This window comes from Gymnoscopelus microlampas (genome assembly GCF_963454915.1).
Source record: "Gymnoscopelus microlampas genome assembly, chromosome: 18".
Taxonomy (NCBI): Eukaryota; Metazoa; Chordata; class Actinopteri; order Myctophiformes; family Myctophidae; genus Gymnoscopelus; species Gymnoscopelus microlampas.
Window position 1 is genome coordinate 27,243,596 of NC_139955.1, and position 26,336 is coordinate 27,269,931.

The window sequence follows — 26,336 nt, forward strand, 5'->3', positions numbered from 1 at the left end:
CACACACACACACACACACACACACACACATTTTGGTTATCCATGTACAAAGAAAAGTTAATCTGATATTGTTATTGTCTTAGCAATGTTTTCAAAGTTATTAACTTGATTTCTACTTCTTCCAGTCCAAGAGGTTTAGGGACCATTTTTGTATTTTGTCGAGCATAATGATGTGGGTGAAATATTGGCTAATGAGGCAAGTTCTGGTTCAATTGTTATTTTGTATACGCCTGTGGGGAAGGGATGAGAGATATCTGTAGTTGCATGTGACACTGTTTCATTTGATTGATATCCAATGTGTCCTATCTTATGGGATCAGACTTCTGTAAAATACCTTTTGTTTTGTTTTGAGTTTTGTTTGTGTGATTTAATTTGTGTTTATTTGTTATGTTATTGTATTTCATTTTCTGAAAACAGGAGGAGTATGGTGGTTGTTGATTTTGCTTTTGTGGGAATGTGTTGCTATCAGAGCACCATAAGTTTTAACAGTATTACAATGGAAAACGTGACAGGCCTTTATACAGGAGGTGACTTCTAACCTGCAGAGTTTAAGCTATTGAGTCACTGGTATCTGATATCTGATATGTCCTTACTCCTTGGTATGGATAGAATGTATCTGGAGAACTTTCCCACAGGTTTGTAGAAGTATAGTGGCAGCAGCAGTAGTAGTAATATATGTTGTTATTATTATGGTGATGCTTGATTTTGCTTTTGTGGATGATATTCTTCTAAAGCACCATAACCTTTTCACAGCATTAACACAGATTGTATAAACATCTGATAAGCCTCGAGAAAACAGGAGGTGACTTCTCACCTGCAGAGTTGAAGCTGCTGAGTCGCTGGTGTCTGTCACGCCTATACTCCTTGGTAAACTGGACACAATGTATCTGGAGCCCTTTGGCACAGGCTGTCTAACGACCATCTTTCCTTTTCTGGTCTCTGCTAGAAACAGACTGTACCAGTAGGCATCATTGGAGACCAGGGTGGAATCCGCGATGGTTGAGTTCCTCTCACTACTGATCACACTGTTCCTACATGGTGGAGCTGTTTTGCTGTAATTGGGTTTCTGACACTTGAGTACGATGGTGACCAATATGGTGATCAGTAAGAGAAAGGACACTGAGCCCAGACCAATGAGCAAATACAGGTTCAAGTCTGAAAATATGTCATATTCCAGTGGCACTTCAGTCATGTCAGAGTAGGCCTTGACAGCAGTCTCTATTGTGGATAACTTGATAGTAACTGTAGCAGAGAGAGCAGGCTCCCCGTTGTCCTTGGCAACAACAACCATCTGTTGGTGACGTGAATCTCTGTAACTGAACATTCTCATAGTCCGAATCTCTCCATTGTATTGGTCCAGACTGAACAAGGTGGCATCACTCACTTGTAGAAACTGGTAGCTAATCCGAGAGTTCTGTGGGGAGTCAGTGTCTAAGGCAATCACCTTGGCAACCAGTGAGCCTTTATCAGTGGATCGTGGGATCTTTTCCTCCACCACTGATCCATGTGGTCGCCATGGAGAGACTATGACTGGCTTATTGTCATTCTGGTCCACAATAATGATGTGAATAGTGACGTTACTGCTGAGTGGAGGAACACCAGAGTCCCTGGCCTCAATGTGGAAAAGGAATTCCTTCTCGATCTCATAGTCAAATGTTTTTAATGCGTAAAGATTACCATTCTCTGGATTGATAGAGAAGAGCATTGACATGGACGTATTGACTATATCCTTCTCTAAGATGAAATAAACCAGATACTGGTTTTCATGTAAATCCGGATCAAACGCAGTGACAGAACTTAACAAGGCCCCAGGAGCATTATTTTCCTGAACGCGTATTGTATAAAATGACTGAGGGAACTGTGGAACATTATCATTAACATCTAAAAGTTCTAAAGTCATTGTTTCATTGTCAGATAATGGAGGAGAACCTCTGTCTGTTACAGTGAATGTGATGTCATATTCTGGAACCTTCTCTCTGTCTAATGGTTCTGACACTACTAATTCAAAATAGTTATCAGATGATTCTCTCAGCTTGAAAGGCATATTTTTAGGAATATTTAGATCAACTATTCCATTGTTTCCTGAGTCTTTATCACTGACACTAATCACTGCTATCACAGTGTCTAATTCTATACTTTCCTTGACTGGACTATGAAATGATTTGATAGATATTTCTGGGTGATTATCATTCATGTCTTCTACTTTAATGGATATTTTACACTGCCCTGATAAGGCATTGGCTCCTTTATCTGTTGCTATAACTTCCATATCATAAATTCCAAAGTCCTCATAATTTAACATTCCCTTTACAGATAGCTCACCAGTAGATGGATTCAAGTTAAATGCTTCTTGTGCTTTCTCTGAGGTGTACAGACTATATGTATACATTATATCAGAATTTGACCCCTCATCTAGGTCTGTGGCATTAAGATGGACGACAAGGCTTCCAGTAGGTGAATTCTCCATTATGCTGATTTGATAACTCTCTTTATCAAATGTTGGGGCGTTGTCATTAGTGTCTAGAACGCGGACAATAATGCTGGCAGTACCAGAACGTGTCGGTGTGCCACCATCTACAGCAATGAGTATTAGATGATGAACAGCCTGCTGCTCTCTGTCTAAAGCCTTTTTCAGAATCAAATCAGCAAACTTAGATCCATCTCTCCCTGTTTGAACCTCAATACTAAAATGTTCACTTTCACTCAGATCATATGTTTTTACGGAATTTGTTCCAACATCGCGGTCAACAGCATTACTCAGGGAGAATCGTTCCCCTACGGGTGTTGACTCTGATATGTCTAAATCTATCACATCTCTTCGAAATTCTGGGGCGTTGTCATTCATATCCAGAATTTCTAGTTCTATATTAAATATCCGTATGGGATTTTGAAGTGTTACTTCCAGCTTTAAATAGCAAGACACAGACCACTTTGTTGGACAAATATATTCTCTATCAATCTTCTCCACAATGTAAAGCTCACCAGTCTCTTTGTTCACATCCAGATATTTTTTGTTAGCGACTATATCAAGACGCATCTTCCTTTTACTCAACGTTTCAACGTCCAAGCCTAAATCTGATACTAGATTGGCAACAACTGATCCTTCTTTCAATTCCTCGGGTATTGAATAATGAGTTACCGAAGACGCTATGTGCCGAACGGCAGAAACGAGAATGATGACTGAAACGTACCTTTTCCATAACGACATTAAATACGACCCCATTGTTATGTAATTGCGGTAAGTGCCTTGCAGCTCAGTTAATATAAAGCATGTTCCCAGTTCCCAGCTATGAGGGATGTGCTTTTAGTCCTGATCTTGATCCAAAGGTTTCTTGGTCAAAAATAAGTTAAAACCTTTCTTTTTTTGTCTACTGCGTCAGTTTCAGGACCAGGGAGCTGTCCAGTGGCTCGACAATAATTTACAAGTCTCACTGATATGTATAGCCTACTGTCATGGCGACTACAACCACATTTAACGTGGTAAACAGCGCCACGTTTCGCATATCATAAGCCTCTGCATTTAATACAATTCATATATAGAACTTTGAATAACATTTATAAAAAGTCTGAGATGTCAAGACCATCTTAAGTTTATTAATACCGTTATTTTATTTATAGGATTATCATTATTATTATTATTTGTATAATTATTGTTATTATTATCATTAGTCATGGTAGTAGTGCATATAGTAGTAGTAGTAGTAGTAGTAGTAGTAGTAGTAGTAAGTAGCTTTGTTGTTGTTGTTGTTGTTGTTGTTGTTGTTGTTGTTTCATATTATTGTTGTTGGATTTTATTACACTGATGTCGTGAGGAAGCAGAGCGCCATAAAATTTGTATGGCATTAAAACGGAACACATAGAATACAGTAGGTGTTAAATGACATCTCACCTGCAGAGTTGAAGCTGCTGAGTCGCTGGTGTCTGTCACGCCTATACTCCTTGGTAAACTGGACACGATGTATCTGGAGCCCTTTGGCACAGGCTGTCTAACGACCATCTTTCCTTTTCTGGTCTCTGCTAGAAACAGACTGTACCAGTAGGCATCATTGGAGACCAGGGTGGAATCTGCAATGGTTGAGTTCCTCTCACTACTGATCACACTGTTCCTACAGGGTGGAGCTGTTTTGCTGTAATTGGGTTTCTGACACTTGAGTACGATGGTGACCAATATGGTGATCAGTAAGAGAAAGGACACTGAGCCCAGACCAATGAGCAAATACAGGTTTATGTCTGAAAATATGTCATATTCCAGAGGAACTTCAGTCATGTCAGAGTAGGCCTTGACAGCAGTCTCTATTGTGGATAACTTGATGGTAACTGTAGCAGAGAGAGCAGGCTCCCCGTTGTCCTTGGCAACAACAACCATCTGTTGGTGACGTGAATCTCTGTAACTGAACATTCTCATAGTCCGGATCTCTCCATTGTATTGGTCTAGACTGAACAAGGTAGCATCACTCACTTGTAGAAACTGGTAGCTAATCCGAGAGTTCTGTGGGGAGTCTGTGTCTAAAGCTATGACCTTGGCTATTAGAGATCCTTTATCAGTTGATCTTGGGATCTTTTCTTCCACGACTGACCCATGCGCACGCCATGGAGAGACTATGACTGGTTTATTGTCATTCTGATCGACAATAGTTATGTGAATAGTCACGTTACTGCTGAGTGGAGGAACACCAGAGTCCCTGGCCTCGATATGGAAAAGGAATTCCTTCTCAATCTCATAGTCAAAAGTTTTTAATGCATAAAGATTACCATTCTCTGGATTGATAGAGAAGAGCATTGACATGGAGGTATTGGCTATCTCTCTCTCTAAAATGAAATAAACTAGATACTGGTTTTCATGGAGGTCTGGATCAAATGCAGTGACAGAACTTAACAAGGCCCCAGGAGCATTATTCTCCTGAACACGTATTGTATAAAATGACTGAGAGAATTGTGGAACATTGTCATTTACATCTAAAAGTTCTAAAGTCATTGTTTCATTGTCAGATAATGGAGGAGAACCTCTGTCTGTGACTGTGAATGTGATGTCATATTCTGGAACCTTCTCTCTGTCTAATGGTTCTGACACTACTAATTCAAAATAGTTATCAGATGATTCTCTCAGCTTGAAAGGCATATTTTTAGGAACATGGAGATCAACTATTCCATTGTTTCCTGAGTCTTTATCACTGACACTTATCACTGCTATCACAGTGTCTAATTCTATGTTTTCCTTAACTGGACTATGAAATGATTTGATAGATATTTCTGGGTGGTTATCATTCATGTCTTCTACTACAATTGTCAATTTACACTGCCCTGATAAGGCATTGGCTCCTTTATCTGTTGCTATAACTTCCATATCATAAATCCGAAAGTCTTCATAATTCAACATTCCTTTTACATTGACCTCACCAGTGGATGGATTCAGGTTAAATGTTTCTTGCGCTTTCTCTGATGTATACAGACTATAAGAATAGATTATATCAGAATTTGACCCCTCGTCTAAGTCTGTAGCATTAAGATGGACGACAAGGCTTCCAATAGGAGAATTCTCCATTATGCTGATTTGGTAACTTTCTTTATCAAATGTTGGGGCGTTGTCATTCGTGTCTAGAACGCGGACAATAATGCTGGCAGTGCCAGAACGTGTCGGTGTGCCGCCATCTACAGCAGTAAGTATTAGATGATGAACAGCCTGCTGCTCACGATCTAAAGCATTTTTAAGAATCAAATCAGCAAACTTCGATCCATCTCTTCCAGTCTGAACTTCAATATTGAAATGCTGGCTTTCACTCAGATAATACGTTTTTACGGAATTTGTTCCAACATCGCGGTCAACTGCATTGCTCAGGGATAATCTCTCCCCCATGGCTGTTGACTCTGATATGTCTAAATCTATTACATCTCTACGAAATTGTGGGGCGTTGTCATTCACATCCAAAATTTCTAATTCTATATTAGATATTCGTATAGGATTTTCCAGTGTTACCTCCAATTTTAGATAACATGAAGCTGAAGATTTGGAATTGCAAATAAATTCTCTGTCAATCTTCTCCACGATGTAAAGCTCACCAGTCTCTTTGTTCACATCCAGATATTTCTTGTTAGCGATTATATCAAGGCGCATCTTTCTTTTACTCAACGTTTTAACATCCAGTCCTAAATCTGAAGCAAGATTGGCGACAACGGATCCTTCCTTCATTTCTTCAGGTATAGAATAATGAGTGACTGAAGACGTTATGAACCGAACAGCGGAAAGGAGAATAATGAGCGAGACGTACCTTTTCCATGACGGCATTGTTAGAAATAACCCCATAGTTGTGTAACTGTAAGTGTGCAGCAATTCAGCCAATAAAATGCATGTTTCCAGCTGGAAACTGCAAGTTTTGATCTTCAGAAAAAAATATATCAGCTAAAATAAGAGAAATGTATTCCGTGTTTCCCAAACGGCTGTTTCAGCACCAGGAGCTGTCCGGTGGCCCCACTCAACTATTCGCACTGAAATATACTGTCATGGTGACAACATGGCGAGCATTTTATGTAGTGAACAGCGCCACTTTTCCCATATCAAAACCTCTGCACATAATGCAATTCATATAGAACCTTTAACATATGGAACCTTTAATAAAAAAGAAAACTAAACGTCTAAACTATCAAGACCAGCTTGACTTTATTAATACCTTTTACTATGGCTGAAAGAATATCTATATTTGACCATTATTATTAGGAAATTATTGTTAATATTATTATCATCATTATCATCATTATTGTAGTTGTTGTTGTTGTTGTTGTTCATCTTCATTATATTATTAGGCTATATTATTATTGTTGTTGTTGTTGTTGTTGTTGTTGTTGTTGTTGTTGTTGTTGTTGTTGTTGTTGATGTCATTTTATTATGTTTTTTTATTTCATTACACAACCAGAGCACCATAACATGCAAGGCATTAAAACCAAACTGATAGGCCTAGAATACAGTAGCTATAGGTGTAAAATGACATCTCACCTGCAGAGTTGAAGCTGCTGAGTCGCTGGTGTCTGTCACGCCTATACTCCTTGGTAAACTGGACACGATGTATCTGGAGCCCTTTGGCACAGGCTGTCTAACGACCATCTTTCCTTTTCTGGTCTCTGCTAGAAACAGACTGTACCAGTAGGCATCATTGGAGACCAGGGTGGAATCTGCGATGGTTGAGTTCCTCTCACTACTGATCACACTGTTCCTACAGGGAGGAGCTGTTTTGCTGTAATTGAGTTTCTGACACTTGAGTACGATGGTGACCAATATGGTGATCAGTAAGAGAAAGGACACTGAGCCCAGACCAATGAGCAAATACAGGTTTATGTCTGAAAATATGTCATATTCCAGAGGCACTTCAGTCATGTCAGAGTAGGCCTTGATGGCAGTCTCGATTGTGGATAACTTGATGGTAACTGTAGCAGAGAGAGCAGGCTCCCCGTTGTCCTTGGCAACAACAACCATCTGTTGGTGACGTGAATCTCTGTAACTGAACATTCTCATAGTCCGGATCTCTCCATTATATTGGTCCAGGCTGAACAAGGTGGCATCACTCACTTGTAGAAACTGGTAGCTAATCCGAGAGTTCTGTGGGGAGTCGGTGTCCAGAGCTATTACTTTGGCCACCAAGGAACCTTTATCTGTTGATCTTGGGATCTTTTCCTCCACAACAGTGCCGTGCGGGCGCCATGGAGAGACAATGACGGGTTTATTATCGTTTTGGTCCACAATAATGATGTGAACACTGACGTTACTGCTGAGAGGAGGAACACCAGAATCTCTGGCTTCAATGTGGAAAAGGAACTCGTTCTCAAACTCATAGTCAAGCGTCTTTAGCGCGTAAAGATTTCCGTTTTCTGGATTTATGGAGAACAACATGGACATTGAGGTGTTTGCAATCTCCTTCTCTACGATGAAATAAACTAAATACTGGTTTTCATGGAGGTCTGGGTCAAACGCGGTGAGGCAACTCACTAGAGCCCCGGGTGCATTATTTTCCATAACACGTATAGTGTAAAAGGGTTGGGGAAACTGTGGTGCATTGTCGTTCACATCCAATAGATGGACAGTTATTGTTTCATTATCAGATAAGGGGGGTGTGCCTCCGTCTGTCACAATGAACATGACGTCATATTCAGGCACCTTTTCGCGATCTAAAGGTTCTGAAACTATGAGCTTGTAATGGATTGGCCTATCAGAGGACTGGTTCAGAATAAAGGGCAATTGTTTGTTAATGGATAGACTTACTTTTCCATTATCACCTGTATCCCTGTCGCTTATGCCCACCAGTGCTATGATTGTTCCTACAGGAATGTCTTCATTCACAGTGCCCTTAATGGACTGTATGGTAATCTCTGGATAATTGTCATTCATATCCATTACATGGACCACTACTTTGCATTGCCCCAATAAGGGAAGTGTGCCCTTGTCTTTAGCTTCGATGTGCATCTCATATATTTTCATGTCTTCAAAGTCAATTGTTCCCTTCACTGTTATCTCCCCTGTATTAGGATTCAATGCAAAGACATCTTGTGTTTTCTCTGACGTGTAAAGAGTAAAAGAGTAGACTATCTCCGCATTGGGACCCTCGTCTAGGTCTGTAGCGTTCAGTTTAATTGCCAGTGTACCTATCGGGCTATTCTCCGTCATGTTAACCGCGTAAACCTGCTTGTCGAACTGAGGGGCATTGTCGTTTGTATCCTGTACCCGAACAAGAATGTTAGCTGTGCCCGAACGTACGGGGACCCCACCGTCCTCTGCAATCAGTATAAGATTATGAACAGCATGCTCCTCTCTATCTAAAGATTTGGTCAGCACCAGGTCGACGTATTTAGTGCCATCACTGCCGGTTTGGATCTCTATTGTAAAATGTTCACTGACACTTAGTTTATATGTTTTAATTGTATTTATTCCGACATCTGGGTCCACAGCATTGGGCAGAGAGAATCTTTCTCCTGGTGTAGCCGATTCTGAAACGTCAAGTTCTATCCGATCTCTTCTAAAATGGGGTGCATTGTCATTAATGTCTGTTATACCTAGTTCTATGTTGAATATTCGCAAAGGACTTTCTATGATAACGTCTAGCTTTAGAAAACATGATGATATCGTGGTTTTAGTTGGACAAAGATATTCTCTGTCCATCTTTTCTATTATATAAAGCTCTCCTGTCTTCTTGTTAACATCTAAATATTTCTTGTTATGGAAAATATCAAGTTTTACCTCGCGTTGAGCCAGGCCTCCGCGCTCAAGTCCCAAATCCGCCGCCAAATTAGCCACAACAGAACCCCTCTCCATCTCCTCGGGTATGGAGTACCGTGTCACAGACAAAGCACTGGGCCATACTGCACACAAGACAAAGACAGTGGAGACACCCCGAAAATACATTGTTTTGCCTTAAAGAAAATTAAGAATCCCGTCTCTGAAGGTCTGGTCTTAAGTGGACATGTAGGCCTACGAACACATAGGCTATAGCAGAAAACTGGACATTTACAAACGTATTTGGGCCGTATTATTGCTAGTTCGAATAAAAATAATGCAGAGCAGAGGAGGGCTGTACAGGTCTGTCCCTCTGCATAAATAAATGGGTGTGTCATGAGAACCTCATAGACTTTGATCTAGTGGCTAAACAGTGACACCGTGTGACAAAATCATAGGAGCGTAGCGCAGTGAGATGAGTCTTACCCTGCATCTATACACCTGTCTGAAATGAGAGATTATAGGTATTTGTCAATATGTCATGTGTAGCCTATGTAAAGATCGTTTTATTTGAACATGGTTTGTTGATCATACTGCAACACGTCATGTCACTCATTGACTTTGGGGTGTTCTGCAGGAAAACTATTAGTTCGCACACCATCTGCAAAAAGTAAATACACTTAGAAAGATTCACTCGTCTCATCACCCGTGCTCTGTATGGCTACTTGGCTATAATACAGTGTATCCACCTAGTGTATCATTAGTATATGTTTCATAAGCTCATAATCAGATCCACCATCATAATGCCCAAAACGTACATTAAAGTATAGGCTATACTAAAAGCACACAAAAGTACTTGAAGCCAGACCAAAATTGGAATAATTATTATTATTACTTGAGTGTATTTAACAAAAACTGTAATGTATGCATACTTTAAATACACTTTGAAAATGCTTCTAAATAATAATGATTTTGTCTGTGGTTGAAGAACAACACACAAAATCATACAAGACAAAAAACAAAGAAAACAAGCCTCTAAAAGGTGCACTTTAAGTCATTAAAATGAATCTTTACTAAAAGTACATTTATACTATAGCACACAATAATTTTAATAATAATGTGATCTATGAGCATGCAATAAAAGCATTAAATTAACATACTTTTACTATATTTATTTTAAAAACAAAATATCCAAAGAAACTAAATGTTGTGGTGGGAAAACTAATGACGTGCAGTAAAGCCCTTTTTGCTTGACTTCTGGAAGGTTCCAGATCATTCAAAATGCCATAGCCAGAGTACACGATGAGTAAACTGAACACATTACTCTTATACTTAGATCGCTTCATTGGCTCCCTATGCATTGCAACATATCGACTATACAAGCTCGCCCACCAGGGGGAGCTGAGGTCTCAGGAGAGACTTCAGCACCATGGACAGCGCACAGCCCCTGGCCTGCAGTGCTGACTGAAGGAAGGTAGCCTGTCAAATCATGTATTTACCGTAATCAAATCGAACTGGGTTACACCTGGGAGGTTTCATTAGACACAGACTGATGACGCTCTCCTCAAATCGGGGTGCTATTGCACTGGTGGGCGGTAAACTGCACACTCAAAATCTTTTATATTAAAGATGGCTTATGTTGTGGTGTAGTTTTTAGGTCACGTCATAAAAGTGGAAGGCACGTGATGAGCATATTATAATATTGTATCGTGCCTGGGGGGTGCTGCCATCTTCCAAATATCCTTAGCCTTATTTTGTGTTCATCTACCTAGTCTCCTAGACAAACGTTGTAAAGTTGTATTTGAAGGCATTAAAAAAACACTTTGTTCAGTGGTCTCCCTCTCGTTTTGCATTGGATTTTTGCCTTCTTGGGAACGCTAGGAATCTGTGCGTAGCATCAGATGGCCAACGTAAGGAAATGTAATCAGTGGCCCACGTGTGCATACAAATTCGGGCCCGCACAGCAATCAACGTACTATCAACTGGGCCTTGTTGTGGTATCACAAGGCCAGGGGCCAGCCTCTGTAGTGACAGGAAAGGCAGCCAAACAACAAATGGGTGCACCTGTTCATAAGTGGGTGAGACAATGAACTAGGCCACTGCAGATATGGCTCTGGGGCCTGGGCTACTGGGTTTCCATTAAAATGTATGTTATACATATAATGAGTAGTAGGTGGCATTATTGCACAAGTCAGGTGAGAGACATATTATTATACATTAGGCTATTATTTGACGATCGTTATTATACATTAGGCTATTTTTGGATGGGGGATAATGAGGGATAGCCCCGTGGCTATCCTTCATTGCCCTAGCCCCTTTCGGGACCCTGTTTACCGTTTTTGTATTTGGGAAGGCGGTATCCAGGGTCCCTTGACAGTCAATCTACTCTCCCTGGTACCCGCGGAACCATTGTCTGGTCTCGGGCAAATATAACGTCGCTTACATGTTGCAAAGGTGGCAAAGGCACCCACAAATGCAGTAGGCTAGCGCGGAAGCATGAGTTAATCGGCGCGGGTCGGCGTTGCCGTTAAACATTTGTAATCATTTTTTTAAACTTTAGCTTCTCTCTTACACTCTGCTCTACCTCCCATGTCCCGCCTCCCCGCGTTGTGACTGACTGACTCTGATTACCCGAGCTCGTACATGCTTGCATGACAATGCAATCGAAATGGGCTATCATTGCCCATGCATTGCACACTGAAGTCCGCTGTTAGAGCAGAGAGGGTGTGAAACGTTTCTTTCAGTCCTGCTGTCAGGAATAGCAGTTACTATTCACGATGAATCGCGATTAATGATAGATACAGACATGCTTGAATTGGGTCGGTAGAAGGCAAGTAAGTTTCCTTGGTAGTAGGCTACACTACTCACCAGTAGCTGTAGTATACAACCCTCGTAGACGTATTTATGATTCTGACGTTTTCAATCTACGAGAGTTGTAGGGTTCACGCCCCATGGAGACCTGGACTTTCTGCACTATGCCCCGCAAAGTACTCCAAAAATGTACAAATTGAAAATAAAGGTGCTTACCTCAAAGCCCCAAATGTTAACTACTTCTACGGGGTAGTCGTTTAATGTAATAATCCATATTATCTTTCAACAAAGAAGTGTTTTAATGCCGTCTGTGGCCGAACGCCATTTTTTCACCCTCGTTTACTTCCTGTTTACATTTAGTGTAATTCCGGGTTTCACCAGATGCGCCCCCTCACTTCCCGTCACTACCGCCAACCTTCCGACAGAATCGGCCACAGACGGCATTAAAACACTTCTTTATTGAAAGATATGGATTATTACATTAAACTACTACCCCGTAGAGACAGTTAACATTTGGGGCTTTGAGGTAAGCACCTTTATTTTCAATTTGTACACGTTTGGAGTACTTTGCGGGGCATAGTGCAGAAAGTCCAGGTCTCCATGGGGCGTGAACCCTGCAACTCTCGTAGATTGAAAACGTCAGAATCATAAATACGTCTACGAGGGTTGTATAGTATACTACAGCTAACTCACCAGTAGAGTAGGCCTACTTCCTCCTGTCGTCTTTTGCGCAGCTGGGGATTGCAGCTTTATTTGGCCTATACTTAACGTGGACACGCCGTGTGCACGCGGGGCAGTCATCATGAATGAATCTTTCCACATTCACTTTTTTGTATTTTCTCCACCAAACTAGTTTCCAAAGTTGGATGGTTATTAACTGCTACATATAGGCCTATGTGCGTTCGGAAACGTGTGTTTGGAAATGTATTAAAACCGACGTGGCTTCTGTACAGTATAATATCGCCTTCTTTTATAATAGGCTACTTAATAAGTTAGGGCCTATAATGTGCAACATCGATGGCGTCTACGAGTTAAAGGCTCTCAGCATTCAGAACTCATTCGACCAGTATGTCCATCCCTGCTCTGTCACAGGTCAAAGAAAAGATACACTAGAAAAATAAACTCTGACTAGCCACACATCACAATTAACCAAATATAATGGTGTTAGTATATGGTTAACATGCAGTTTATGTGCGTATGGATGAGAACATCAGATGTTAACTGTGAAAAGGCTCGAACGGCCAAGGCTCCAAAGACGGATGCATTTTAGGGTTTTTTATTTCACCCACTCCTCCATCGAACTCAAGTGCAAGATGTAGCAACAATAATACTGGCCTAAAAGTCTAAAATAGAGCAATGAGAACAATAAATAAGCACTTAAGGCAAACACGTTTAAACAAGACCCAACTGGATAAACGCTCTCTTCATGCTAAACCTTGATCACACAATGCCCTGTAGCTCTCCCTCCGGGATGTTACCTGAGTTTCTGCCCATATCTAACTAACCTCTGACTGTCCCTGCAGGGAGTGGATGCTACCATCGGACACAGAACCAATTAGCAACAATTCCAAATACTTCCATAAATACTCCCAGAGCTTCCCCCGTGCCACAGTATAAAGGTAACCTAAACATTCCTAATGATACGGTACAATTAAACAAATATAACTTGGGGTAAAGACTCAATGACGGTTTAAATAAACAATACTCCTAAAGCATATGAAACACCCCTCCTCCACAGCACTTGGCACCTTCCCAATCAAGGGGATTGCCACCAGCAGTGTAGGAGAGACAACCAGCAAACAATCAGTGAACATTTCATTATGAATACAGAAGTTTAAAACCATTAGTCCTTCCATAACTTTCAATGCAGTCAGATGTGTGTATGTGTATATAGGGCACGGGTTGCCCCGTGACATTAAACAAGGGGACTTGTATGCATAGGCTAATGCGACTACTATCTGACCTGCTGTGTTTTCAGTAAAAATATTCTGTTTTCCTTGTCAGATTCTGAGGGAGTTGAGAGCGACAATGACTGGTGATATTAACCAAGACTGCCATGGATAACCCCAACATCTCTCTCTCAAATAATATATACAGTACCTGTCTCTCCCCACTAGTGTGTCATTGTTTCCATCTCATCATTATAACTGTCTCTGTCTCTCTGTCTGTCTGTCTGTCTGTCTGTCTGTCTGTCTGTCTGTCTGTCTGTCTGTCTGTCTGTCTGTAGTCCAGGGGCCAGGCCATATTTTGGTACCACCTAAGGTGACCGTAAAGTTTTTGTATTTTTGTCTTCCTACATGTCTCTAGTTTATATTTTGGTATGATAACCCTTCCAATCTTGTAGCTTAATGGCAGTTATCACTACCTACTGGCTAATGTATCCGGTAGGAGACACAAAGTAGAATCTTTGTGTCTCCTACACCCGGGCATCAAATTATTGAAACAAAATATATCCATGTATTCAAGGCTTCATAGGGTGTGCAATTGATAGAAAATAAATCATTTTTTGGGTGAACTCCTCCTTTAAGTTTCCCAGGGGGACTCTCTACCCATTCAGCTATGACCACCCTAGACCGAAGGAGGGTCAACTTTTACAAGCTTATGGAAAGCAGTCTTTTTGCAAACACCAAAAATCTGAGAAGTTATCAATTGCACACCCCATGAAGCCTTGAATACATGGATATATTTAGTTTTTTGTCGCAATAATTTGATGCCCGGGTGTAGGAGACACAAAGATTCTACTTTGTGTCTCCTACCGGATACATTAGCCAGTAGGTAGTGATAACTGCCATTAAGCTACAAGATTGGAAGGGTTATCATACCAAAATATAAACTAGAGACATGTAGGAAGACAAAAATACAAAAACTTTACGGTCACCTTAGGTGGTACCAATTTGTGAAAATAGCAGTGTTGGCCCCTGGACTACTGTCTGTCTTCCTCCCCTCTACCACCCTTTTATATATCTATCCATTGTATATGATGTCTAGTTTATGTCTTGCAAATATGCTACTGTAATTAGATCACTTTGACAGGCAGTGTTTATGTTCTTACCCTTGTACTATGACCTCACAGTACTCATATAGATAGACTATAATGATTCTTGCTATATATATGAATTTGTTTCCATGGTTTGTGTTATTGCATGTGTCTTACTCAATGATACCCTCTGCTGGAAATACTTACTCTGATGTCAATGTTATGGTGCTGTAAAGGTCTATTAATCAAATTGTATTTTATTGTGATATTTAACAGCTGTCAACCTTGCATCCCTATCTTGGACATGTCATTATTATTATTATTTATTTATAATTTATAATTCTCTCCGCCAGGAGAGTTTGTTTTCACTTTCTGAAACTGGGACTAACATTGGTCAAGCCTCACGTGACACGTGACAATACGGTGAAATAGTGTGATCCGATTGGCTAGTGACGTATAGCGGCCTATAAAATACATGTGTCACTTTGAAAGAGTCTGTGCCTCTTTCAAAGTGAGGTAAGACAGTTCCAACAATCCTGCATGCAAAGCAGATACTTTAATTAAGCTAAAGCCTCTCTAGATGGGAAGGCCTCGATCCTACAAATGCTTAGTTAACAGCTAAGCGCCCAAGCCAGCGAGCATGATTTCGAGTTGACATGGCTGAGAAATGGACAGATAGGACACTTACACAGACAGGAGGGATAGGACACTTACATAGACAGGACGGATAGGACACTTATACAGACAAGACGGATAGGACACTTATACAGACAGGACGGATAGGACACTTATACAGACAGGACGGATCGGACACTTATACAGACAGGATGGATAGGACAGTTAGAACATAAGAATTAGAACATTCCCAACATTCCCAACACAAGTCTTCTGGCGGAGAGTTGTGCTCCGAGGAGCACTTTTTCTAGTTATTTTTTTTTTTTTCTTCCAGAATATTTATAAATGGCAAAAATAGCAGATCGACAAGTTCACAATGTATCGCATCATGGCATGTTAAAAGCTTGTAGATCTGCAAATTCTTTGTTGAACAAAGAATAAGGCTTAAAATCTTAAGTCATAAAAACCTTTCGGATGGAAAGAATATTTATTTATTTAATCGTTTAATTTTCCTCTATCAACTTGAAAGCTTTAAACATTGTTAAAAGCATTGTGATTAATGTGGTTGAGCTATCATTATATTATACACATTAACACATATGAGAAGTTATAGGATGTTTATTATGTTTATTTTTATTTATTATGTCAAAAACAGAATCCTTTACTGCAGTCCAGAACTTTTCAAACCATTGACCCAAACCCCAAATTAGGTCACAGGTCTTCTTGAGGGAACCCACATGACAAGATTGTACACTAATCTATTTTGATCATGTGTCTCTGCTTTAAAATGTTTGTCTGTTTGTTTGTATTTATGTCTAAATCTTAAAATAGCAAACTGTGCTGCAAGGAAATAAGATGTGGGTTGCAAAGATGTTAGAGTGGCATTAGCACACATGAAGCTGTAAAAAAATGTCACAGCTGCCCTCTGGTGGGTATGCGAAGAACTTTATGTCAGAAGTGAGAAACTGGTCTGGTTCAGCACCACAGGAACGGACAGCTCCCTGGAAGAAAACAAGTTAAAGGTTACAAAAGGCAGACAGCTCTCACAGGTATGGAATTATTTCAGGTCCCTGGTGAACACATACACAGCCAAATCTGTGTTAATTTAACTCTTGAGTGTTTGTCCAATTCAATGAAGAGACTACACAGGATTTAGCTGTGCACATATATCAACATATGGCTGAAATTGGAGGATATTTTTTATCTGTGTCTTTCTCAGAGTCTTAGTAATGTATGTAATTGAACTTCATGGCCACAGTTCCACTTCATATGTAAGCTTATTCCCAGTCTTAATACTGGTTCCTGGAGCAGAGGGCTTTTAGAAAAAAAGTTGAATACTCTATTTTAAGCGATAGCTCCATTTTTCACTCATCTGAAAAGGGAGTCAACCTGACCTAAATACCACGGCACCTTCCTCCACACGTCCCCACGGATCACCTCAGCACGGAGAAGGTTAACCGACTCACGGGAAGTGGTTTCATTCCCTCTGTTGGCTCCCACTTCCTTATAAATTGAATTATTTTCAATCTGAGCCTGCATGTGGCAACCTAATTACCTCACTCAATTCTGGCCAGCTCTCATCTGTTGATGCACATAACTAAGATGTAAAAGGGCACAGAGCGAGGGGCCACGGGGCCTTGTAAATCGCATCCAGGTGTGGCATTTAAAGCAGGGCCCACCACCCCCCAGCTCCCCTTCCCCTGACACTTGTATTCGTGTTCGTGGTCTTAATTAAAGTGATATTTCGAGAGAGGAGGTTCTGTTTGTTCAGTTAATGAACCGCCACTATTCTCTGCGGGCGAATGGAAATGCAAGCACTCCAATTAGCATATGTTAGCATTTTCCTTTTTTCCCCCTTTTTTTTCATTTTTTTTTTTTACAATATTTTGTTTATGCCTCGCTGTCGAAAACAGCTTACCAAAGCAAAAGGCTCACCGCCGCTGTAAAAGAAGCTGTACAACTTTTTCACCCCAAAATAATTGACTCAAGCTGATTAAACCGTACCGAGTAAAGTTATACTATAAATATTTGATGCAGAGGCTGTTCTCACGCCATCCTAATGTATGTGGGTGCTTGTGTGTTTGTACTCATGGATGGGGTCAAACACCTTGTGAATTAGCATAGCAGACATCATGGTAGAAGTGAGGTATATGAGAAAAAATACTTTATTTTCAGAAATGTATACAGTACGTGTATTGGGAAGATCTCCCTCTGTTCTTGACTCTTGCTGGCTGCTTACCTGCACCAGGTTGCAGCTTGCATATTATACACCACACTACTTCTTTATATTAACACAAGTTCTGCTATATTGAACAAACCGAAAAAATAAGAAGAAAAAAACAATTTTAAAACATTACAAAATATAATTTCATATGGATGTGCAAAATTTGTTGTCCACCATGTAATACCTTTTGAATGTATCAACAACGGATCCAGCATGATTGTCTAAATAATAATAATAACAACAGTTAATAATAATCAGCAAATATGCATTATGCTGAACATTGCAGACAGTGGCATGTCAACTCAATGGCTGTCCGTCCATCTTCCTCAGCATTTTTGCAGAGGTCGATCGTTAACCGTAAGCCCTGTTTTACACTTCGTTGTACAGCGACGTCACACGACAAAAATTGCCAATCTACAAAATCACAGTGCTTCGCCATGCAACATGTTGTGAGCTTGTAGATCTGCTATTTTTGCTCTTTTCAACACCAGGTTGAAAGTGGTTAAGTCATTCATTCCTGAACTTTTGATACATCATTTTTTTAGCTTGCTCACCAAAGTTATACAGTGTATCTCTTTTTGATTTGTTTTAGACCATATAGATTGGTCATTTCTTTATCACTCTCACTGTTTCTCAGTCTTCATCAGGAGTCAGTGATTCATTCATCCATCCACTCGTTCAGGCAGTCTTGTCAGTTAATCATTGTACAGGTCATTGTTGATGATGGCAGCCTCTCCCTGGGGGGACATCTGAAGACGTCTCTTCTTGCCAAATGTGGAGAAGGCATTATGGACGTCCAGTTCACTGCGCTGCACAGCGGGCCTCAAGGTGCAAAAGCCAGAAGGTGTCCCGGGGATGTACACATTGTGCTGATAGTCAGGCGGGGGGTGCGGGTGCGGGTGGGATGTGAGCGATGGCTGTTGCTGCTGGGGCTGCTGGGGCTGCTGGGGCTGCTGAGGCTGCTGGGGCTGCTGGGGCGGAGGTGTGCAGCGAGGTGTCCACGAGCGAGGAGGAACCCCTGGGGCTGGAGGAGACATTTTGTATTCTGTGGAAGGAGCTGGGTGTCAATAAGGGGAAAAAGAAACCCATTCTCCCCTGCGAGCTTATTGCAACAGTCACATTTCACAGAACATTTCATCTGTTCGTGTTACATTCTGTGTGTGTGTGTGTGTGTGTGTGTGTGTGTGTGTGTGTGTGTGTGTGTGTGTGTGTGTGTGTGTGTGTGTGTGTGTGTGTGTGTGTGTGTGTGTGTGTGTGTGTGTGTGTGTGTGTGTGTGTGTGTGTGTGTGTGTGTGTGTGTGTACAGGTCTCCCTTCCTTACCTTTCACACCTCTCATGTGAGTGCCCCAGGTCCAGTACTGTCCAGGGGCCATGGAGGTGACGTAGTTGTCGGGGTCTGCATGCATGGCCTTGCGCATCAGGGTCCCATCCATGTTGATAGAGTTATAGCTGCAGAGGACAGAAACAAAAGCCCCCCATATCAATTGAAGCAACCCAATCCTGAGTATTAATCTAAGTCTGAGAGTGTACAAATGAAACCAAATGGACCATTTCGTTGCATTTTTACACTCTCTGAGGTGAGTTATAAATGAATGAATTAACACTAAGGATTTTACTGTGTGTCTGTGAGGCTATATGCTAGAGCTCTCTGAATGTCTGCAAAGAATAAAAGCGCAACTGGGGCTCAAATTAAAAGACAGCATAATATTGTATTACCCTAAAACTTTTTTTTAGGTCGGTCTATAATGGGTTATAACCACATTTATAATGCATTATAATGCACTTATAAGGCATTATAACACTTCTTATAAATGTTTATAATTATGCATAACAACTTATAACAAGGTTTATGAAGTATTATAACTTATAATAATATAATGTATAAGTGCTGGTCATAATGCATTGTACTCAGTAGAACAACACATTATAACTCAACACTTTACTTAAAGGTTGGGTCTAGAATGCATTATAATACATTTATAATGCATTATAATGCATCATAATGCTTCATGACACTCGTTATGCTAACAACTTATTACAAAGACACTTTAAACTTATTAAGTTAAGGTAGTTATTATGTTCTGGTTAAATAATGCATTATGACTAGCACTTATATAACGTTATAAACATTGTCATACATGACTATAAACATTTATACCGAGTGTTGCATCAATAATGCATTATAAACGTGATTATAATGCATTATATAGACCCAACCTTTTAGTAAAGTGTTACCTAACTTTGCTATGGTAACATGAGAACTGATGTCAAAGGTCAGCATGTTTTACCTTTTGAGAGATGAGTTCTGATTTTTCGTCAGCGTCCAGTCTGTGTTTGGTTGTTTGAGCTGGAAGAAAAGGATGTTTCGATGCTTAGTTTCAACGTTATTTAAATTATATAAATGTACAGTATAACAGGGTCCATTGCCATTATTACATGCACAATATCAGCACCCCTTCTGAGTTAACCCAACGGGATCTTGTCAAAAAAGTCAGTTCTGAGACTGTACAGTATCACTATTGGTTAATTATCATTTAGATAGTAGTAGATAGTATCTACTTGAATTTATGTTGAAGTAGACGCATGGGGCTTTGTAGATGGAACGTGGCTGCCACCCTGTGGATCTATAGCAGAATGCATATTAACGACCGTGATTGGAGCGCCATGCCTTGAGCAATGACTCGCCTTGTCACTTAATTTTGCTTTCATCCGCTGTGGCGTTGCGGGAGGGGGAAGGAGTGCTCCCGAGTGATATTTATTCCGGGTATGAGCCTCGTAGTATGGATTGCACGCTCTATTAATTCACTTAGACTTGTTAACAAGGAGAATGCGACGTAAGCGTATTATTAGAATCGGTATTCAAAACTACATTCCTAGCCAGCTACACACAAAAACCAATTAGAACCCCACCGGGATGAAACGAAACACGATTTTAATCTTCAAAGGAAAGCGTGCCACGGAGGAAATTAAGAAAATTATACACGTAATTGTTTTGTGGATTTTATGCAACATTTTTACATTAATATTGGCCTGATGCTCCTCGAGCAAGCTTTTTAATTAAAAGTCTCATCGAGGGCCTGGAAAAGTTTGCGGTCGTTGCAGCTTTTCACATAATCTAGGACAACTTGTTTACACCTTTCTATAAACCATCACACGCCCGCACACATTCTCTCTCACACACTCACTACACTTGCACAGCACAAGCCTATACGCGCACGCACGCATGTGCGCGCGCGTATCTGCTTCTCGCACTGCGCTCGATCGTGAACTGAATCTCTCCTTTCACCTTCAGTTTATTATTAGCCTGGCTTTATGGGGTCTACAAACTTGTTTTGTTTAATGGCCAGGCAGTTTTTCCTCTCTGGTTTGTCTTTGAGACTAATGTGTCATTGACGACCTGATGTGCACGCATAATGTGACTCATGAGAGGACACTGGGGGGTGAAAAAAACCCTGGGTGATTTAAGGGAGCCAATTAACGTCTGGAAGGACACCATCCTGCTGGAGGGACATGGTGGCCGCGGGCAGAAACAATCACAATGACCTCGAAATCTCGCTTTATATGTCGATGTCCAGAGGTGGATATGATGCCAGTGACCGAACTGACATTTCTCAGTCTGCCTGGTGGACTGGATCTCAGCCAACTGTCTGCCTGTACTATGAAGTACACTATTATTGCAATGAGGAATATTGAATCATATGCGTATTCACGGTCTGTCTGTGGCCGAGCATATAGTGGATAAGGATTTACAAAACAGCGGGGTCAATATTATGCCTCCCCGGCCTCCTTCTCTGTCTGTCTGTCTGTCTGTCTGTCTGTCTGTCTGTCTGTCTGTCTGTCTGTCTGTCTGTCTGTCTGTCTGTCTGTCTGTCTGTCTGTCTGTCTGTCTGTCTGTCTGTCTGTCTGTCTGTCTGTCTGTCTGTCTGTCTGCCTGCCTGCCTGCCTGCCTGCCTGCCTGCCTGCCTGCCTGCCTGCCTGCCTGCCTGCCTGCCTGCCTGCCTGCCTTCCTTCCTTCCTTCCTTCCTTCTCGATCTACAGGCGCGCCACGTTCGAGCCGGGTCCTTACCCTCCCTCACCCCTCCTCCTCTTTCTCCATGTCCTCCCCCTGTCTCCCTAAAACAGGCCTTTTGCCATTTTTCATCCATAATGGACACGACCCCCTTGCGTATGCGCCACATTGTGCACAGTATAATGGCTCAGCCGCGTCTGTGCCCTTGAGGCATGGTTAGTGAGGGTATCTGTCCTATGTCGTTAGTTTGAAAACAAGACGAGGTGCTCTGTTGTCTGGAGCCCGACTGGTCACCGTGGCATATCGAGGTGGAAATAAAAGGACTGCCATCACCTTGTCTAGCTTTAGTATAACCTTGACTTTCTGATCTAAGTCAGGTAGAATGAGCTCACGTCACTGTCCGTCGGTTTTTACAAACTCAGACAGCTGCCTCCTGCCTGCCCTCTCTCCTTGCATTTGGCGATATGAACACAAAGCAATGTCACTGAATGACACCAAGAAGTGTCTCCGCCTCCAACAAAGTAACAGCATTGATGGACTAAGAATTGATCTCAAAATCTTTGCAAATGATTGACATGTTTGTCAGAGTTAAGAATACTAAAGGACGAAAATCATTAACTTTGATATCGATATTTGAATATTTCATCTCATCTGACTTTATTCTGAAAATGATCTCTCTTTTAGATGTTCAGATACGATTCACACGGAGCACAGTATCGCACGCACTGCCTTGATTAACATGACAGTTCTCTTTTATACCACCTCAACATGGCCAAAAAATATCAACAATTACAAGTGGGATAATTAATTATCATAAATATATATCAGACGAAACGCGCACTTCTTATGAAGAGAAAATGGAGAATGGGACAATTGCAGCCTACAGCTTTCTTCATGATTTCAGTTTATATCAGCGTTGTATGATTTGACCTTCATGAGGAGGAGACGCGCGCTAAATGCTTATCAGAGATCAAATCAACAGAAATAGGCTTGACAGTGGCTATGTGTGAGTTCTAAACATTAAAATAAATGATACATGCTCACTTGATACAAGCTCAGAGAAGGGCTGATTTCATACCTCACTCGGAGTCGTGGCTCCGTTGTTCACAGACGCGCTTCGGCTTTGCGCGTTCCACGAGTTGTCTGCGCCCTTCGCCTCGTTGTTCCTTGGAGTGCTGCTTGGACTGCAAGGCTTCAGGAACATGAAGTCACTTTTGGCTGATTCGGGGGTCAGGCACACTTTATAACAGTATGATTGGGAGAGGCTGCTGTTGGTATTCACTTCCATGCAGTTCGTGGGCACTTTGGCCCCAGTTGAAATCTGCAGGTTGAGATTGGATTTCTTGAACACCTCTGGGGGTGGCTCGGGCTGGAAGCCCCCACAACAACAGCAAGCGAACGGGGGGAGGTTATACCCGCTCATGGTCTCCCTGTCCTTGTAGCACTTGACAGCGGCCAACACGATAATTGCCACCAGGAATATCAGTGATATTGTGCTGAGTGAAACAATCAAGTACAGAGCTAGGTTTGAGGGCTGCTGGGGGCTGAGCGTGAGGTCTCCGAAATCTGACAGCAACTCAGGCACACTGTCTACCACGGAGAGGAGGATGGAGACAGTAGCGGAGAGCGGAGGCTGTCCGTTGTCCTTCACTAATACGACCAGTCTCTGCCTTGTTGCATCTTTTTCCACCAAACGGCGGATAGTTCTAATTTCCCCTGTGTACAGAGCCACGCTGAACAGGCCGGGATCTGTTGCTTGTATCACCTGGTAGGACAGTCGGGAGTTCTGACCCGCGTCCGCGTCTAACGCCGTGATTTTAGCGACCAGATAGCCGGCGTCAACTGACCGCGGAACCACTTCTGTGGCCACGGTGCCGTTCTTGGGGAGAGGCGACACAATAATCGGAGCGTTATCGTTCTGGTCCAAAACAAAAACGTTTACAGTCACGTTATTGCTGAGAGGGGGGAAACCGGCGTCCTGCGCCTGCACCAGGATCTGAAAGTTTCTGAGCTGCTCATAGTCAAAGGAGCGAAGGGCATAGATGTTGCCGTTGTCCGAGTTGATGGAGACGTATGTAGACACGGGCATGCCTTGGATCTGACCGTCCAGGATAGAATAGGACAGATAGGCGTTCTGATTAGAATCGGGGTCGAACGCAGTTACTGAGCAAATTGAAGCGCCCGGAGCGTTATTCTCGGTCACATAGACTGTGTATGAAGGCTGTGTGAACCGCGGGGGGTTGTCATTAATGTCGGACACTTGAACCAGGATAGTTTTCCTTGTAGAGAGCGACGGGGAGCCCAAATCGCGGGCCGTGAGGGTAATGTTATAATCGGACACCACTTCTCTGTCCAAAAAGTCGCTGGTCACCAGAGTGTAATAGTTCTTAAATGAGGAGTGTAGCTGAAAGGGCACATTGTTGGGTATTTGGCAGTCCACGTTCCCGTTCTCTCCCGAGTCCCGGTCCATGACACTAATAACGGCTATCACCGTGCCGGGTGGCGCGTCCTCCTGAACGGGAGTGGACACGGAAGTGAGGATGACTTCGGGCGCGTTGTCATTTAGGTCCAGAATATCCACCAGCACTTTACTGTGCACGGCCACAGCCGAGGGACCCCTGTCTTTAGCCTGCACATAGAGCTCATACACACTGGCTTTCTCATAGTCCACAACCCCCTTCACCCGGATCTCACCCGTGTACGGGTCCACGCTGAACAGCTCGCGCACCTTGAGCGGAGCGTGCCCGCTAAACGCGTACGTCACCTCCCCGTTGGAGCCCTCGTCCAGATCAGTAGCGTTCAGTTTCAGTACTAATGTCCCCCTCGGTGCGTTCTCCACCAGACTCGCACGGTAAACAGACCTGTCGAACACGGGCACGTTGTCGTTCGCGTCCAGCACCGTGATGGTAATCAGCGCTGTCCCCGAGCGCTCCGGAGAGCCCCCGTCCACAGCTGTCAGAACCATCTCGTGCGTCTTCTGCTGCTCCCGGTCCAGCGGCGTGTCCAACACGAGCTCGGCGAACTTGCTCCCGTCGTTGCGCGTCTGAATGTTCAGCACAAAGTGCTCGTTGGCGCTCAGCTGGTAGGTGCGGAGAGAGTTGGTGCCCACGTCTTGGTCCTGTGCGCTTTCCAACGGGAAACGGGAGCCGGGAGCGGCGGACTCTGTGATGTCCAGATTAAACTCGCTCCACGGGAAACTAGGGGAGTTGTCGTTCACGTCTAAAATCTCCACCTCCACTCTGTACAGTTCTAGTGGATTTTCAATAACCACTTGTAAATGTAAAAAGCAGCCCGGGCTTCGTTCACACAGGTCCTCTCGGTCTATCTTTTCATTGACGAATAAAATGCCATTCTCCAAGTTCACTTCTAAGTACTGCTTCTTGGCACCGGAGACTATACGGAACCGACGCGCCGACAGCTTGGCCACATCCAAACCCAGATCTTCGGCTATGTTGCCCACGAACGCTCCGTGCTCCAGCTCCTCGGGAATAGAATACCGAATTTGCGCAAGAACTAGATCCACCACACACGCGCACAACAGTAGACATACTACTAGCCCGGTTACCGGTGTCCAGCTGCCTCTCGAGAGCCTGTGGTCCATCTCAGCGACGCGCGTAATAACCCCTCACCAGTGAAAGTAGCGTGGGACACATATCTGTGACATTTGCTTGTTTTGGAAAATAATAAAATTAGATTTTTATCTAGGAGCAGCTATTGCTCAAATAAAGGCTTTTAGGTGTACTTTTGTAACAGCTATGTACATTAAAAATCAAGCAGGAGCAACTTTACAGGACATCTAGGCAAAGAGTACGAGGAGACAGTTGTGCTCCCCGCGCGCAGCACCAGTGCTGTGTGAGCGGGGGAGGCTCGCGCTTTGATTTTCCACTGTATTGGACACTCGGAGGGGCTGGTGGGGCGGTGTGTGTGTGTGTGTGTGTGTGTGTGTGTGTGTGTGTGTGTGTGTGTGTGTGTGTGTGTGTGTGTGTGTGTGTGTGTGTGTGTGTGTGTGTGTGTGTGTGTGTGTGTGTGTGTGTGTGTGTGTGTGTGTGTGTGTGTGTGTGTGTGTGTGTGCGCGCGCGCGCAGATAGAGAGAAAGAGAGAGAGAGAGAGAGAGAGAGAGAGAGAGAGAGAGAGAGAGAGAGAGAGAGAGAGAGAGAGAGAGATGGGGGTGGACGCGGCTTCTCGCAGCTCGGTATTGGAGGACGCCGCCGCGAGAGGAGCGACTCTAATTACTGTAGCAGTTTAACCCCTTCATATCCCCATGTCTATCTTCTCCTCTAGATGATTATAGGGCCTAGAAAGCGTAACTTCCAGTCCAGACATGTGGAGAGATTTGGATTAGGCGGGGATGAATTACTTTTCATCAAGGGTGTCGTTTTGCAACAGATAACGCCGGATAAGACCTTCGTGGTGTGCAGTTCTTTAAAGAAAAGGCAATTGAATCATAACAGTCTACAAACACATTTAAGGGGGGGCTATGCACTCCCTTTGCCCCAAACTGGCC

General features: G+C 42.6%; 2 protein-coding genes across 2 annotated transcripts; both read right to left on the minus strand.

Moving 5' to 3' along the window:
• Positions 1–215: 215 nt before the first annotated feature.
• On the minus strand, positions 216–9,358 carry LOC311033998 (protocadherin gamma-A3-like; the record flags this gene model as incomplete). Its single annotated transcript, XM_084041736.1, has 4 exons — positions 6,989–9,358; positions 3,890–4,963; positions 815–1,756; positions 216–230 (listed from the first exon to the last, which is right to left on the minus strand). The coding sequence occupies exons 1-4, from the start codon at positions 9,293–9,295 to the stop codon at positions 216–218; spliced, it is 4,338 nt and encodes a 1,445-aa protein (XP_083897862.1). The 5' UTR covers positions 9,296–9,358.
• A 9,160-nt stretch (positions 9,359–18,518) lies between these two features.
• Positions 18,519–25,433, minus strand: LOC311065418 (protocadherin-10; the record flags this gene model as incomplete). Its single annotated transcript, XM_084085754.1, has 4 exons — positions 18,519–18,868; positions 19,145–19,272; positions 20,112–20,170; positions 22,911–25,433. 4 exons carry the CDS (start codon positions 25,431–25,433, stop codon positions 18,519–18,521), a joined length of 3,060 nt encoding a protein of 1,019 aa, XP_083941880.1.
• Positions 25,434–26,336: the final 903 nt, after the last annotated feature.